This window comes from Antrostomus carolinensis, unplaced genomic scaffold, assembly GCF_000700745.2.
Source record: "Antrostomus carolinensis isolate BGI_N321 unplaced genomic scaffold, ASM70074v2 scaffold29453, whole genome shotgun sequence".
In the NCBI taxonomy this organism is placed as follows: domain Eukaryota; kingdom Metazoa; phylum Chordata; class Aves; order Caprimulgiformes; family Caprimulgidae; genus Antrostomus; species Antrostomus carolinensis.
Window position 1 is genome coordinate 16,378 of NW_010306501.1, and position 2,527 is coordinate 18,904.

Consider the following 2,527-nt stretch of genomic DNA (forward strand, 5'->3'; position numbering starts at 1 on the left):
ACCATCACAGCTGTGACATCCTCCAAGCCAACACCAACCTCCAGCCATGAGCATGCAGTGCTCCTCCATGGCCATGCACCCCAAATCCCATCCTGCTGCTCCCCCCTTACCCTCCAGCTCCCCACCAGGGGCTGAGATCTTGGACATGCAGAGGTAGGCGGTGCCGATGATGTCGTTGTGTGTCAGACGGTCCCTGCAACACAACCCATGACACCATCACACCAGGGACCAGGGGTTTGCCCACCTCACTCCTCCAGCTCAGCTTTCCCATCCCTGCTCACCAGTCGGTCACCCGGATCCTCATCTTCTCACACATGGAAGGGAACTGGGAAAAGAGGAGAGGAGTGGTGAGTGGTGGCCATGGGGTTGGGTGGGGAACTGGGGAGCAGCCACACTCACCATTGCTGGCAGCGTCAGGCACTGGTTCCACTGGGGATTGGCATTCTTCTCCAGGATCCTTGAGTAGAGCTGAAGGTGTGAGATGGGAGATGAAGAGTCAGTGCTGCCTGCAACTCACGGCTGCGTTCTAGTGTTTGTCCATCTGTCCAACCAAGGCCCAAGGGACAGGACAAGAGGAAATGGGCTCCAGTTGTGGCCAGGGCAGTTGAGATGGGATGTGAGGAAGAATTTCTTTGCTGCAAGGGTTCTGAGGCATTGGAAGGGGTTGCCCAGGGCAGTGGTGGAGTCCCCATCCCTGGAGGGATTGAAGAGTCGTGTAGACACAGTGCTGAGGGACATGGGTCAGTCATAGGGGATTTGCTAGTTAGTTGGACTCGATGATCTCAGAGGGCTTTTCCAATCCAATTCTGGGATTCTGTGAAAGCCATACACCACGTCCATGGAGCTGGGAAGCCTCAGATCCCCCAAAACACAACCACCATTTGATGGGTGACCTGGTGGGGCTCTGCATCACCTGGATAAACCCCTCCATGCAGGAGGCAGAGGATGCTATGGGCTTCTCATGGATCTCACCCCCCTGGGACCACCAGAAACTCACCCCCTTCCCACTGTGTTTGCTCAAGATCATGTCCCCAGTCTCTGGTCCCCCTGGCCAATGTCCCCAGGGGAAGATCTATGGGTTGGGGAGGTTCTCAGCCCTTAAGTGCTGCTGTGCATCAAAAGAGAAGTGATGGGCACATCGCTTGGTGAGGGGACACAGCAGCAAAGGGAGGGGGACAGGGCTCTGCAAAACCACCAGAGTCACCTCCATGCCCTGGTTGGTCATGGGGGGACATTTGGTGGCATGGGGACAGCACCAAGAGCAGCACAACCTTCTGCTGCTGCACCTTCCCCTTCCCTCAGGAGCTCTGTCTCTCCATCTCCATTTTTAATGCAACAGCACCACAAAGAACCCAACAAAGAAATTGCCACGTCCAGCAGCACCTCTGAGCTCCAAACATGCCACACACATGGGGACAGGGCTGGGGACATCAGCTGAGCTGCTCTCAACCCCCAGCTTCAGGACATCACAATGCAAATGGAGAAGATGAGGTGGGACAAGGACTGATGGGACCTTTGTAAATGGTCCAGCAAAGCAAAGGACCAAATGTTCTCCATGCTTGGTTCCTGTCCCATGCTCTGGCCACTCACCATCTTGCCTGCGAAGCTGACTTCCACGAAGGGATCAACCAAGTTCTTCTTGTTGCTCTCAAAGCCAAAGATCTGCCTGACGTTGTCCATGACAGCATCATCCACTGGAAGGGGAAGGAGATGTTGAAAGCTCATGGAAGTATCCAGATGGCTCTCCGAGTGGGTTGTACATCTCCATTGAGCCAGGTTGGGAGGAGTAACAGGGTAAAACCAGTTTGTACCAGTAAGAGACTTATCTCTCAAGTACTTTACAACTGACAAATATCTGTGAGGTCTTTGGACCAAGATTATGGGTCAAGTTTCCTTCTCTGTGTCCTTACTCCTCTCCAGCACCTTGCCAAGGGCTTGACCCGGTGTGCTCCAGCCCAGCAAAAGAGACACTTACTCTGGGGTAGATCTTCAGCTTTGAAGATCTTCAGGCAGAAGTGAGCCCCTCTCAAGGTGACCCCAGTGGGGCGCAGGAGGTTGCCCTCGATGTCTTCTTTGTCTTCAGAGATCTCCTTCTTCTCCAGCTAAAGGACAAGAAGAAAACACAACCGAGATCCCAAAAGTCCTGAAATGACCATGAAAACCCCCAAAATCCAGCACCTTGTCCCCAAAGTGGAGGAAGATCTGCAGCTTTTCTGGGAACAGGCACAGGGTTTGATGGCCCAGGGCAGTGGAGCACCACAGGTGGAAGGTCCCCACACCATGGCCAGGGTGATACTCACAGGAGCTTCATCTCCAGGCCCCAGCACAAACAGGCTGACTTTCAGATAACCCTTGGCCCCCGCAGAGAAGTCCTCTGGGTCAGAGAGCAAGAGCCATTTTCTGAGGAAAGCATGTTCTAGGGGAGAAAAGAGACTGAGATCCACGGGCTGGTCCTCAAATGTGTGGGGAGATGGTTTCAAGGTGCTGCTGGGTGTTTTTTTAATAATAAATCCTGTGTTTCATAGAA

The 2,527-nt window shown here is 53.6% G+C and overlaps 1 protein-coding gene across 1 annotated transcript in view; it reads right to left on the reverse strand.

Moving 5' to 3' along the window:
- LOC104522781 (dysferlin) overlaps positions 1-2,527 on the reverse strand; it is a gene marked incomplete at both ends in the record, with an annotated part of 19,988 nt that overhangs the window by 16,372 nt on the left and 1,089 nt on the right. The window contains 6 exons of the mRNA XM_029084311.1: positions 111-193; positions 282-325; positions 400-468; positions 1,591-1,694; positions 1,976-2,102; positions 2,301-2,416. Coding sequence (XP_028940144.1) covers positions 111-193; positions 282-325; positions 400-468; positions 1,591-1,694; positions 1,976-2,102; positions 2,301-2,416 — 543 coding nt within the window. The remainder of the gene's footprint in view (positions 1-110; positions 194-281; positions 326-399; positions 469-1,590; positions 1,695-1,975; positions 2,103-2,300; positions 2,417-2,527) is intronic.